The sequence below is a fragment of the Thalia democratica genome, chromosome 8 (genome assembly GCF_965202585.1).
Source record: "Thalia democratica chromosome 8, ktThaDemo2.hap1.1, whole genome shotgun sequence".
Classification (NCBI taxonomy): Eukaryota; Metazoa; Chordata; class Thaliacea; order Salpida; family Salpidae; genus Thalia; species Thalia democratica.
The window spans coordinates 55,331,925-55,345,843 of NC_139172.1; the positions used below are offsets into that span (position 1 = coordinate 55,331,925).

Here is a 13,919-nt window from a genome sequence, read left to right on the forward strand (position 1 = left end):
CTAAAACAGCAAAAAAAGACGATTTCATTTTAAATCTATCTCCTCCTACATTTTTCAAGCAATCTTCTTTAAACTTTAACAGTCTAATCTTTATACAATAACAAAAAAATGTTACTTAGGAATTAAAAAAAAATTTGTAAAAATATTAAAAATAAAAATAAACACTTTTTTTTTAATTTTGGTGATGAAGTTTTTATTTTTTCAAACTATAAAATTCTAAAGTAGCGTTTTTTTCCTTATATTATAAGGAATGTTTCCTGAAAATTTGAAGAAGATTGCTTGAAAAATGAAGGAGGAGATAGATTTTTAGTGAATTTTAAAATTTCTGAGAAAATTGACCCCAAAAAATTTGCAGTCCATACGTTTATATTGGAAAATTTTTATAAAAAATTAATTATATCAAAAGTTAAATGATATTTTTGAATTCTATAAAAACTGGCTTGTAGTTTGTACTTAAAGCTTTCATATAAAAGCCAATGTTAAATTTTGTAAAAAAAAATGCTGGACCCCCCCCCCCCCCCCCCATGGCCTTAATCTTACTTTTTCTCAAAGTTTTCTAATAATATTTCAAGATTTTTAAGCTAAATCTTCTGCATTCAAATATGGCTGGTGAGGATAGAAACTTGAGAGAGTGTGAGTCGTACGTCCAAGAGTACGACATTCAGCGAGTTCTCAAGGACTGTATTGTTCAAGTAAGTTTTTTATTATAATTAATATTTATATTGAGTAAATTTGAATTTGTTGTTAAGTTTAACTTTTCTAATAGACTGTCTTGTTCGATTAATTGTTAATATTGTTGACTATTTTCATTTAACAAATTTTTATAGTCTATAATTTCAACTATTTTCAAGTACTGCATTGAACAACTAGGTTTTATTAATTTTCATACTGTGAATATAAATTTGTATGGAATTTCATTTATCCTTTAAGGCTGCATTGCACAAATAGTTACTAATTATTTTTATCAAGTTAATTTGAATTTGATGATAAATTCAAGTTATCATAAAGGCTGCGTTGTACTGTTATTTTTGTTATTGTTTTTAATTATTTTTATTATATAAATTTTTATTATTTATAAGTTCAACTATTCTCAAATACTGCATTGTACTGGTTTGTAAATTTTTGTTTTCATGAAAGAAATTTAAATTTATATGAAAATTTATTTATCCCTAAGGACTGTATTATATAATTTTGTAATTTATGTTTATTTTTGTAAAACAAATTTAAATTTTTATGACAATTTATTTATCTTTAAAGACTGTACTGAATGTGTAAGTTTGTAAATTGTTATTAATTTTCATGAAACAAATTTAAACTTGTGTTCAACAGTTCTCATTTAAAAAATGGTGGTTTAAAGTTTTAATTCAAGTTTTGATTTTTTAAAGGTTTTTACTAAACAAGTGTGTTTTTAATTTTTTTTTTTAATATTAAAAAATTGCTTGATTTGTTATATTAAACATTTTATATACAAGTATGTGACTGTGAAACTTTAAATTTTTCAAAAAAATTAGTAAAGTCATTCTGTGATTTAAAAACAATTTACTAATACCTTTGGTCTAATTTTGTAAAACATAATTAAGTATTTAGTTTGTTGTTATGCTATTTAAAATAGTGTACAATTTTTAGTTAAGTAAGTCTAATACTTGAAGATTATTTTTGTAGGGACATTGAAGATTTTTACTATTTAATTTATTATATTTTGTATTTTTCTAAGAAACATTTATTTTTAGAAATCTAGAAAAACTGACATTAGTTTAAAAAGTTTCCAGTTTTTGTGAAGTTTTTAGTTTGAGTAGGCTTATTTTTAAGCACTACCTAGTATTTATTATTAATATATCACTTAAAATATAATTCAAAGTTTCATACCTTATTCTCTAAAACTTAAAATAAATTTCATTAAGTCATAAATTATTCAATGTTTCTTTTTTTTGTCATGTACATCAAAATTTAACTGTTTATTATAACACTTTTTACCACTTAATCTTTCATAAATTAATAAATTAGCCTTATGCTTGTGTATGTGTTTCTTTCAAGATAGCTTATTAAGTATTTTAAAAATTCAACACAATTATGTAGTTTTAATGATGATTTTAAGATTAATTATTCCTTTAATAAATTATACAACTCTTTTTTATAATGCCAATAACTATTTAAAAGTTTTATTCATATTTAAAAAATTAACTACATGTAAATAGTAATAATAATATGAAATTTTTATACTGCTGTTACTTTTTAGTTATTTTTTTAATTATAAATTTTTCTTTGAAATTAAATATTGTTTCTTTTTTTTTAAAGTAATACACCTAGTAAACTTAATAACAATAAAGTTGATTATTTTACATTTTCACTTGTCAAAAAAAACATGAACTTTAAAAGCTTGACACTTTAACAACATGAATAATTTACTTTCATCAATAATTAACACTTTTTATTTCTCACGCAGCTATGCATTCACAAACCCAACAAGCCCATGGCCTTCCTTGCAGAACACTTCGCCGCTCTTTCAAAGGTGAGTTTTTACTTTTCATTTTTTTTATTTTCCTAAAGACAGCTTAATACTGGTGGTACATGTTTATTTTGAATGAAAAATAATGCTTTGTTTGAACCATTGCACGTGCCTAGTAGTGAGTTTGTTAGTTTTATGTTTAAAAGTATTATATTTTCAAGTAGTGTTGAAATTTAAGTATACTGCTATTAGGATATCATCAGTGTCATCAGAAATAACCACTTTAGATGTACTTAAAAAAAGAAGTTATTTTAAGTATTTAAATTGAATTCTGGATGTATTTCATTAGTTTAACAAGTTTTGATAAATTTGACCTCCGTTTTATACTGTTATTCCATACAATAACTTTAAATTGTTTTTAGTTACATTACTAACTACAATTTTATTTAATACAGCTTTTAGTTTTTTGGTTAAATTAATACCTAATTTTGTATAAAAATAAAATATAAATAGCTTTGTAAATGGTAAAAAAAAGTTATTGGATTACTTACACTCTTTGGCTATTTTATAAATTATTAACTAAAATAGCAAATTAATAAGTTTAGTTTGTGACAAATACTTTTATTTAGGTCTGTGTATATTCAATTTCATATCAAATTTTTTAAAGCAAAAATAAGGGTAATAAACCGTTTTTTTTTGATAGCTTATAAAAATCTGATTTTAAATTGTAAAATAGCTTATGTAAAAATTGAAAAATTGTTTAAACATTCATATTAACTATACTATTTACTAGTTTTTGTATGTAGCTGTGAAAGAAGAAATCCATTTTTAAGTTACTCTAGTTTAACCAATTTATCCAAACCAGGGGTTCCCAAAGTGGTCAATTTTCCCCTTGGGGGCAATAACAAGTAAAGTAGAAAGATTAAATGGGTAACTAACTAGTATTAAGGCGATATCAAATAAAAGTCTGTCATTTAAAAATTTTCTGAGGTGGAAGATATAATAATGTGTTCTGGAAACCCTTATCTTAACTTAAATTTACTGCTTGATTAGAAAAAAAAATGTGATAGCAAAGACAAAGTTTAAAGATTGAAGTAGAAACCTTGAGGAAGGTGATAATTGTATTCAAAACTTTATACTCATTGAGATTCATTTCCTATAATTTTAAACACTAATTTAAAAATTGCTTTACTTCAAACTGCTCATTTGACCCATATTCTTTTTCCTGTTTGAAAATGTTTATTGGTAAGAAATAAATGTTGCAAAAACTTTTGACCTTACTATGTTAAGGCCATTAAGGCCATAGGGGGGGGGGGGGGTCCGACATTTTTTTTTACAAAAATTAACTTTGGCTTTTATATGAAAGCTTAAAATACAAACTACAACCCTGTTTTTATAGAATTCAAAAATATCATTTAACTTTTGAGATATTTTATTTTTTGTAAACAGTTTCCGATGCAAACGTATGGACCGCAGATTTTTTGGGGTCAATTTTCTCGGAAATTTAAAAATTCACTAAAAATCTATCTTCTCCTTCATTTTTCAAGCAATCTTCTTCAAATTTTCAGGAAATGTTCCTTTTAATATTTTGAAGAATCCTAATGTTGAAATATTTTAAATTTTGAAAAATAAAACTTTTATCCACAAAAACTAAAAAAAAGGGTAGTTTTTTGACAATATTTTTTTTTTTACTCAAAACTAAAAAAATTCCTACAATAGATCTCTTTAAAGTTTAATGATACATATTCTGTAAAAATTTCAGAAAGATTACTCAAAAAATGAAGGAGGAGATAGATTTTTAGTGAAATAGTCTTTTTTCGCATTTTTAGTTTTTGCCTTCCATAAGGAACCTATTGAATGCCCTTTCTTTGATCCCTTATATCTCAAAAGTTACTTTGAGTTTTTTTAAGCGGTTAAAAGTGTCTGATAGCTCAGATTAAATACTACAAAATAAGATCAAGTTGTAAAAAACAAAGTGGACCCCCCCTATGGCCTTAATTTTTAAAACCAACCTTATGAAAGTTTGCTCTTATATATAAAAGCTTAAGGTGTAAACTATTAAATAGTTTTTTTAAAGAACTCAAAATATGTTTTTTCAACCAAAATTACAACCAAAAAACTCCTGTATATAAAAGATACAACATTAATTAATCAAAATTTTATTTGCAAAACTCAGTTTCACCCTTTAAGCGATCTTCAGTTACAATTTAAATCTGAAAAATAAAAGTAAAACAGAACATGGAAGATACTGAAAAGTAAAACAAAACAAGTGAATTAGAATTTGTAACTTATGATGTTTAGAAAGTTTCGAGTCTTAAACATTAAAATTTTATTTACTAGAATTACTTAATAAATTGAAAACTTTAACTTAAGTATTGAACATAAAACTACTAAGTTAAAAAAATAATCAGCTTAAAGTAAATAAATAAACTAAATGACTTAAATATTACCATGAATAAAGGAATTTGAATCGAATATATAAGTTGATAAACTATTAGCTGTCTGGAGCTAAATCATACTAATTTAAATTTGCATTGAAAATTTTTTAGAATAACATCACTTCTATTATTATGACGTAACTAATGTGTATTTTGAACTAAGTTAATGTTATAATTTAGTTTTTATAGTTTAAAGCTGGGTCTTTTTTAATTGTTTAAAAGGGACTAAAAACGTTTTGTGCTAATAAGTTAAAATGAATTTAAGTAAATAAAATGACATGCAAAACTAAATATCAAGCGCTTAAGTTTTAAAGTGAAGTTTTTTTAAGTGTGGACAATTAGCAAACAGTTCGTATCTTTTGTTTAAGTTCTTTATTTTATTGGCTCTGGCTATTTCTAGTTTTTCTAGGCTGCAAGTGCTGCATATGCTGTGGGTTTTTCTTACCTCCCCAATTTGGTGGATGATACTCCATTTGGTGTTATATTCAATATTGTTGTTTTTTAAAAACCAGTTGTATTTAGCTAGTTCGGTGGTGTTTTCTTTGCAGGTGTTAAAACTATGGTTATAGTTGTACCATCTGCTTTTAAAAGTATTAGCAGTGCTCCCGATGTATTCTTTTGTTTCCTTGTTTGATATTACGGTGGCTTTGTAGATAACATTTTTTATAAGGCATTTGTTGTTCAAAGGACAGGAGATTTTACATCGTCAGTTACAAGTAGGGGTGTTATTGATTTTGTTTTTTTCTTTATTCGAAATATTATCTAAGTTTTTTTTATTGTGTTAAAGTATTAAAACTTTGATATTATTCATACAGCTGTATGATATTTTGCAATTATTTCTGTTTATAATTTTGTTGAGTAATTTTGTTTTTAAAATGTTTATCGATGAGTTGGAAGAATACTTTCCCTAAATTTGTTTTAACGGATTGGCAGAAGGGTGGGTTGAAGTAGATGATTTTTCTTAGTCAGTTTCTTTTCTTTTTAGTTTGAGGGTTTTTATTTTCTGAGTATTTTAATATGTGTTTAAAATTTGAATCATTTAGAGCATTTTGGTACGTGTTTACAGAGTTTTTAAATATTTTTTCACTTTTAGAGAGTTTGTTAATCCTTTTTTCAATCATTTATGGGAGGTTTTTTTTTAATAATTATTGGGTGGTTAGATTTTTTGTTGATACATCTGAGTTTTCCTTATAGTATGGTTTATATTCGTCGTCAGTGAGGTTTAGAGTTGTATCTAGGAAGTTGCATGCGGTTGCGCTGATATCAATAGTTATTTTAAATCCGATTTCCTTAAATAGCTCGATTGTTTTCTTTTTGGTATTTTCTAAAGTTTGGTTACTTTTTCACTCGATGACAGCTAGGCCGTTGTCTCTATATAAACCAATTTCATTATTTTTATAGAGTGATTTAAGGTGGTTTAGGGCGTAAAGGCCTATAAGGTCATAAGTTACAAATTCTAATTCACTTGTTTTGTTTTACTTTTTAGTATCTTCCATGTTTTGTTTTACTTTTATTTTTCAGATTTAAATTGTAACTGAAGATCCCTTAAAGGGTGAAACTGAGTTTTGCAAATAAAATTTTGATTAATTTTTGATTAGTTGTATATTTGTCAACAAATAAGTTGAGAACTGTTTTTGTTCAATTTAGAACCTCAAATTTAAATGTATATAAAAGATACTGAATTTTATTACATTTTATGTTGAACCCATATTTTCGCAGGAGGAAGATGAGAAGGACGGCTTCCAGCAGACGGACATCGGAGGAGGGGAGGAGGAAGAGGTTGAAAGTGAGGAGGACGCCATGATGACACCGGAGAGTTACAAGCAGAAGGGCAGCAGTAGGAGGGGGGCAGTCAGCGCCGAAGTTGTGAAAGATGAGGATGTCGCTAATTATGTTAAGAAAGTGAGAATTTAATATATATATATATAAATATTAAGTCAGTATTGAAGTGGTGAAAGACGAGGATGTTGCTAATTACGTTAAGAAAGTGAGAATTTTATATAAATATATAAATATTAAGTCAGTATTGAAGTTGTGAAAAAAAAAAATATATATAATAAAAAAACAAAAAAAAAACTGTTTTTTTTTTGTTTTTTTTTTGTATAAAGTTTTTATTTTTTTTTAAATTCCTTACGACAGAATTTTTTAAATATATCAAGGAACATTTTCTGAAAATTTGAAGTAGTTATCTCAAAAAACGTAGGAGAAGATAGATTTTTAGTGAAATAGTCTGTTTTTGCCGTTTTAGTTTGCGCCTCCCATAAGGATCCTATTGTTGCCTCCGACTTTGACCGGCTATGTCTCAAAAATTGTTTTGAATTTTTTAATTCTGTAAAAAGCATCTTGTAGCTTAGTAAAAACTATATAAAATAAGATCAAAAACCAAAAAAGGGTGTTTACCCCCCCTCTATGCCCTTAAAGGTGAAGGCAATAGTAGTTGTAAAGGAGGTTAAACCTTCATACTGGTTATAGATAATAATAATAAAAGTGTTATGGAACATGTCAGTTTTGCTTGTTAACGTAAAAGGTTTGTGAGGCTTTAGGTTGTTGAAAAATAAATTTAAGGTATATTATTTAAGGTTGTGAGGAACATATGTGACACCTACCTATCAAATATGAATGCAATGGAAAAATATTATAAATCTTTAAATCAGACCTTTAGTAAAATACTTTGTGCATGTTTTGACACAATTTTCTAAAATTATTTTACTCTCTTTCCAGGCTTTTTTCCCAGGTAATTTGTAATTGTAAAAATTTTCTACCAGGCAATGATTACTAAAATATTGTTACCAAATAACTCAAAACTCAAACCATCATACATTAATTCCACGTCAATTTTTCCCAGGTGATCACCAAGGACTACAAGACGATGGCGGCTCTCTCGAAAGCCATTGAGAAGAACGTTCTCTTCTCTCATTTGGACGAGAACGAGAGAAGCGACATATTCGACGCCATGTTCCCCGTGAACAGCCTGGCGGGGGAGTACATCATAAATCAGGGCGACAATGGGGACAATTTCTACATCATTGACCAGGGAGAAGTTGATGTTAGTTGAATAAATAAATATGTTAATATATAATATGAAATAAAATGGGGACAATTTCTACATTATTGACCATAGAGAAGTTGATGTTAGTATTAATAAATAAATATGTTAATAAATAATATAAAATAAAATGGGGACAATTTCTACATTATTGACCATGGAGAAGTTGATGTTAGTATTAATAAATAAATATGTTAATAAATGATATAAAATAAAATGGGGACAATTTCTACATTATTGACCATAGAGAAGTTGATGTTAGTTGAATAAATAAATATGTTAATAAATAATATAAAATAAAATGGGGACAATTTCTACATCATTGACCAGGGGGAAGTTGATGTTAGTTTTAATAAATTAATATGTTAATAAATAATATAAAATAAAATGGGAACAATTTCTACATTATTGACCAAGGAGAAGTTGATGTTAGTATTAATAAATAAATATGTTAATAAATAATATAAAATAAAATGGGGACAATTTCTACATTATTGACCATAGAGAAGTTGATGTTAGTTGAATAAATAAATATGTTAATAAATAATATAAAATAAAATGGGGAAAATTTCTACATCATTGACCAGGGAGAAGTTAATGTTAGTTGAATAAATAAATATGTTAATAAATAAAATAAAATAAAATGGGGACAATTTCTACATCATTGACCAGGGGGAAGTTGATGTTAGTATTGATAAATAAATATGTTAATAAATAATATAAAATAAAATGGGGACAATTTCTACATCATTGACCAGGGGGAAGTTGATGTTAGTATTGATAAATATATATATTAATAAGTATGTTGGGGACAATTTATACACCATTGATCAAGGAAATTAATAAATCAAAAATGATTTATAATTATACAAATGTTTGATCATAACCATTCAATATTAACTGTAACTGGTGTCATTTATTAAGAAACTTTGTTAGAATCATTTATACAAAGAAGCTACCACATTCAACATGAAGCTATATGAATTGATGATAAAATAACTTTGTGATTTATATACTTTTTGCCAAAAAGTACCAAATAGATCTTGCATGCTTACATTACAAAAAGATCTAAAAAATTGATAAGCATTTATTAATAATTTTAGATGTTAAAAAGTTGGAATTAAAATTATTTAACTAAGAATATTAGCTTGATCACCAGTAACTTTTTTCTGTATTTGGCTCATATTGCTTTATACTCTTTTTAATTTTTTCATTAACTCAAACATCAAAGGTTATTTTGCTTCAAAAAGTGGCAACCATGAATATATTGTAACAAAAATCAAGAAAAAAATGTTGTCCGAACTAACACATTTTCCACATTTATTTGTTAAGGAGAAACTAGTAAATATATAATTGAAGTATATTTTTGGTGTTATTCTTTAAGACAATAAAAACTACCAAAATACAAGAATTTTAAAGTTTCTGTTTAAACATAGTTATTCTCCATGAAACTTACAACAATTTTAAATAGGGTTTTTTGAAGAAAGTATTGACTAAAAAAGTCTTAAAGTTGTAAATTACTTGATACTGTGGATAATAAATAATTCTTGGTTTTGACCTTGAATCAATGGGTTTTAATAAGTTATAAAAAATAAGTTTAATCTAATTATATATAAATATTTTAATTAGCAAACATCTTATGCATAAATAAAAATAAAAAATTTTAGTATTTCTATACATCAATTATACATATCTCAAGTTTTACCTTTTTAAAGATATAAGTAATAAAGTTCATAAGTATAATTAATTTTAAAGCATAAAATAAAAATTACATTTTAAATATCATTAAATTAATTATCAATTGAAACAACTCTATCACTCATATGCAAAGTATTTTATTAAGTCTTGTTATTTAACACATAGCAGATTTTTCTAGTACAAAAAAAAAAAATAAAAACAATACTTTTGATATACTTTACATAAACTCACAAATTATTTTTATATCTAACAGCTCTACTAAAAACTATTTTTTTTGATATTGTTTGAATGAATAATTGTCTAATTACAGCCAAACTGGTTAAATTGGTCAAGTTCTATGTGCTAAAAATTCTGGAACCCCGGAAAAATATAGAACTTGACATTTAGGCAAAAAAACAAGATGTTTTGGAAAAACCTGATTTCGAACAAAAATCACTAAAAAACGTGTAGTTTCAAACTAGTTTTACATGTTACAACTTTTTAAGTTATAAAATTTGTATCATTAGTTTTTTTATTAAGAGACACATTTAAAGTAGTATTACAGTATCTTTTGTTATAATGTTTAAGACACTTTTTTAGCTTATATCATACTAAAAATGGACCAAAACCTTGTTTTATAAAAACCTGGATAAAAGTTCAAAAAATCTGGAAGAAGTTTACAAATAACCTTTGTCAGCCCTGTCTATAGTTTTTAGGTTGTAGAAAAATCAAAAAAGTTACCTATTTTAATTAAAATATTTATTTTTCAACTTAAAACGTTTGTTGTTATTGGCCTGGTGCGTGTTTGAAAAAATAAAACTTAGGATGAAATCTAAAAAAAATTAAATGTTTAAAACTTTTTTATTAATTTTAAAATAAAGTAGTTTTGAAAATATCACTAACTTTCGTACGAGTTCTAAACAGTAATTATTATTATTTAAATAAAGTAAAAAAAAAACAGTATGCTGGTTTACAAATACTTGTAAATAAATCTTTTAAAGGGCCACTTACAAAAGTTAAGCTGGTAGTAATAAATCAAAATAAACTAGAATAAATAGCAACGTACAAACATGTTAAACATTCAAACAAACAAGTTTTAAGCCTTCGAGTGTTTTAAAACATCACTTTCTGATAAATCATTTAAATGTAAAAAGTGTATTAAAAAAATTATCTTTTGTTTTATGTGTGTTATATATTGTTGAAATTTCCGCTAACAAATTCAAACCGACCAAGTTTTATTTTACAACTTGAATAGAAATATAAATGGTGGTTTAATTGAAGTAACATTTAAAACTAGATTATGACTGACTAGTTTTAGTTTTGTAAACTTTTTTTAACACTTTTACATGTAAAAGTGTATTAAAGAAATTATCTTTTGGTTTGTGTGTGTTATATATTGTTGAAAGTTGTGCTGACTATTTCAAAATAATTTAGGCTTATTTACTAATTTAAACAAAAGTATAATCGGTGTTTTAATTGTGATAGTAGTTGAAATGAAGATTAAGACTTACTAATCTTAATTTTGTAAACTATTTTAAAATGCTTAAAAATATAAAAATGACTAAGCAAAATTTTCGCATACAATTTGGGATTTTAGGCACTCTTGAACAATTTTACTAATTAATCATAATATTTTACAAATAATATCTCTAAAATTCTTGTAAGTACAAACATTTCAAACAACTGTATGAAAACTAAAATGCAATGGAATAACACTTTCAAAATAAGTGCAAGGCACTTCGCAATGATAAATAATCAATAAATACAGAAAGGCTTAAATTATTTATTTCGAGTTTATAAAATTCAAACGTGTGTTTTTGTACTGATATTTTACTTTAAAGTATTTTCAGAAAGTTTGTTTAAGATACAAAATGATTTAACTTCATTTAATTTGAAGAATGTAAACTATTATAAAATTTTACTGGAGTTAAAAATTTTTGTAGGTATGGAAAAATTTATTTTTGAAATTATGCTCATAAAATTTAGTTTGAAATTGAAAATAATTTCATGTAAACTTATTTGTAATGTAAAAATCAATACAAGTATTTCTAATATATTAGTATGTTTGAATTTATTTTTACATTTTGAAGGGGTAATTTAATTTTTATTGATTGCTCTATATGCTTTATGTGTTCCCTTAAAAAATATTATATTATAACTAAAATAAAAATGTTTTAAATCTTTTCGGGGAATGTTTACAATCTTACTTTTTTCACTTGTTTTTGGAGTACACTTAAAAATAAATATATATATATATATATATATATGTATATATTTGTTCCTATAATTGAAGTTATCACTAAAAATTTGTAGTGGGAATATTTATTTTGATTGTAAGTTTTCTTTTATGCTATTTTACTTTTTTATTTACTTAAAAAATAAAAAGTTTATTTGTTGTTATGATTGAAAATATTATTAAAAACTTTTTTTTACATAAGTTCGTAATAAAACTTGTTAACTAATTAAATTTCCTAGAACTATGTTGTCATTTTAAAGTGTATTTTATGTTTTAGTTTTAAAAAACGTGTGCTGAAAAATTTATCATTAAATATTAAATTATGTTTAAGCCAATAATTTTTAATGCATCATTTAGCAAAGTTTCATTCCATCAATGAACTTAACACTGCGAAAAATTTTAAATATCAATCATTTAAATACTTTTACAAAATATACTGCTTCAGAAACCTGTAGTTTATTTCGTTAGATATATTTTTACGTAAAATATAAAAAAATGTTCGATACTCGCTTATTTTGAAAATTTTTGCAAACGTTTTCAAAAACGTTAGTAACTTGTAGATTAAATAATTTGCTGAATAGTTAATAATAATAAAAATTTTCTTTCAGCTTATCATATTTTAATCGTATTAAACTGAAATTAGTTTTTGATCTCATCTAAACTGTTTTAGTTGTATTATCTTTTGTTAATTGTTGAAAGTTTTTTTTTTAATACAAGTTATATTAATATATTTATATTTTTTACTTTTTATACAAATTTTTTTTAATGTATTTACATATTCGATGTATTTACATATTCGATGTATTAACATACGAAATTTAACATTTTATCCCAATATAAAACACCTAATCAGCGTTCAAATTAAAACAAAAACAAACTTTTCCATTGGCAAACGCAAAATTAAAAAACACAAAAAAGCAAATTGTTTTCATTACATGCAAAAGCTTTAAGATGAAAATTTTCAAAACAAAATCCATCAAGCAAAGTTTTCTTAATTTCCTCCCAACCCAGCGTGATTTACGTCATCGAAGCGCAAACGAGAGAGCGTCTCTCCCATTCCGCTCTCTCGTTTCACTCATCTCTCTCGGATTTATTCTCTTGGGGTTATCCTCGCTTTTTACGAGTTTTCTTGTGTATTTTTCAGTTTTCTGTTGTGCAAACACTGTTGGTTTTTGCAAAAAAGATTAACTCGGAAGTTTTTGAATTTTTTTCCGAGTGTCTCTGCGCGTGAAGAATAATAAAAACAAAATGAAAATGTTGTTTTGGTCAAGTTGTTTGTGGTTGTTGTTTGAAATAAAAAGTTTTTTCACTGAAAACTCAACTGTTTTTATAAAATTACAATCCTTAAAAGTTTTCAGCATTAGAGCTTGTTGAGTTTTTTAATAATTATTTTGTAAAAAATTGATGTTTTTTCCTTATTATTATTATAAATATATACTTGTTCTACTTCTTTTAAAACTACTTGTTCTACTTCTTTTACTTATACTTTTTTGATTTAAAAAAGTAAATGTTTTTATTCTCTAACAACCCATGAGATTATATACACTTCTATACTAAATTTTTGCTAAGATGTTTAAAGAAAACTGTTGATTTTAAAGCTTTACAAGATAGCTTTGTTTATAGTTTTTTTGAAAATAGAGTGTTCCACACAAAAGTTTTTTTATTAAATTGTAAAATATTTGTGTTGCTAATGCTGCAAATAAACACAAAATTTTAAGATTACATATAAGATAGCCTTGGTTAATTTAACTTTGCTTAATTTGTGTGGGTATTAAATCATTTCTTACGTCAATCGCAACAAATTGAATTTTTGTAAAATAAAAAAGGTTTTGTCTAATATTTACAACAACTCTTATATTCTTTGTACAAATTTTTATGTTTATAATAATGTGGTTTCCTGTTGAATTTTTTTTGTGCAGTGCTTTTTTTTTGTACTATTTATTTTTTTGTTTAGTGTTGTTAGCTATATTTCTCACTATTGTTTATATATTATTTTCTATTACGTAAAGTTTTTGAGAATTTTCAAACTCAAGTTTAAAAAAAATAAATATATTTTAAAATTTTACTGATAAAAGT

The 13,919-nt window shown here is 24.9% G+C and overlaps 1 protein-coding gene across 1 annotated transcript in view; it reads left to right on the plus strand.

Moving 5' to 3' along the window:
• Positions 1-579: 579 nt before the first annotated feature.
• The window catches only part of LOC145842086 (cAMP-dependent protein kinase type I-alpha regulatory subunit-like), a 33,872-nt gene continuing 20,532 nt past the window's right edge, over positions 580-13,919 (plus strand). The window contains exons 1-4 of the mRNA XM_082949465.1: positions 580-692; positions 2,444-2,509; positions 6,604-6,786; positions 7,730-7,930. Of these exons, the coding sequence (XP_082805591.1) occupies positions 603-692; positions 2,444-2,509; positions 6,604-6,786; positions 7,730-7,930 (540 nt within the window). The 5' untranslated portion in view covers positions 580-602. The remainder of the gene's footprint in view (positions 693-2,443; positions 2,510-6,603; positions 6,787-7,729; positions 7,931-13,919) is intronic.